This window comes from Alligator sinensis, unplaced genomic scaffold (genome assembly GCF_000455745.1).
Source record: "Alligator sinensis unplaced genomic scaffold, ASM45574v1 scaffold559_2, whole genome shotgun sequence".
NCBI classification, from domain to species: Eukaryota; Metazoa; Chordata; order Crocodylia; family Alligatoridae; genus Alligator; species Alligator sinensis.
The window spans coordinates 1,585,243-1,586,090 of NW_005842046.1; the positions used below are offsets into that span (position 1 = coordinate 1,585,243).

At 61.9% G+C, this 848-nt stretch overlaps 1 protein-coding gene across 9 annotated transcripts in view; it reads left to right on the forward strand.

Annotated features, from left to right (window-relative positions):
- The first annotated feature begins 6 nt into the window (after nt 1-6).
- Nucleotides 7-848, forward strand: part of VTI1A (vesicle transport through interaction with t-SNAREs 1A) — a 346,832-nt gene continuing 345,990 nt past the window's right edge. For all 9 annotated transcript variants that reach the window (XM_025203133.1, XM_025203131.1, XM_025203136.1 and 6 more), the window contains exon 1: nt 7-125. In XM_025203133.1, coding sequence (XP_025058918.1) covers nt 32-125 — 94 coding nt within the window. In that variant the 5' untranslated portion in view covers nt 7-31. The remainder of the gene's footprint in view (nt 126-848) is intronic.

Sequence of the window (848 nt, forward strand, 5' to 3'; positions counted from 1 at the left end):
GCCGCCGCCGCCGCCGCCACCCGCCGCCGCCATGTCCTCCGACTTCGAGGGCTACGAGCAGGACTTCGCCGTGCTCACGGCCGAGATCACGGGCCGCATCGGGAAGGTGCCCAAGCTGCTGGGGGGTGAGTGCTGCGGGGGGTCCAGGCCTTGAAGCCCGCGGTCACCCCGTCAGCAGAGCAGAGGCCGTGTCGCAGCGGGGCCCCGGGTGAACACCGCCCCGAAAAAGTATTTGGGAGGGTTTTTCGGTGCCCAAATCCGGGCAGAGCGCAGGACTCCTCCACAGCCGGGGTGTGGCGTGAGCTCCCCGCAGAGGTGGTGCCGTCGCCTACCCTGGAGGTGTTCAAGAGGAGACGGCGGCATTGATGCCTGCACGGTTGGAGGGGTAAAAAGTTGGCTGATGGGGTGGTGGGCGGGTTGTGCTCACCCTGGCGCGATGTGAGCAGTGGGGTCCCCCAGGGCTCGGTCCTCGGGCCCGCACTGTTTAACGTCTTCATTGGCGACTTGGACGAGGGGGTGGAAAGCACGCTGTTTAAGTTTGCTGATGACACTAAGATGTGGGGCGAGGGGGACACACGTGAAGGGAGAGAGAGGCTGCAACTAGATTTAGACAGACTACAAAAGTGGGCAGATGAGAATAGGATGGGGTTCGACGTAGACAAACGCAGGGTGCTGCACCTGGGGAGAAGGAATCCGCAGCATTCATACAGGCTGGGGAGTTCCCTTCTTGAAAGCACAGAGGCGGAAAGGGATCTGGGAGTCATGATTGACTCCAAGATGAACATGAGCCGCCAATGCCAGACCGCAGCCAGCAAGGCCAGCCATATCTTGTCATGCATCCAAAGGTG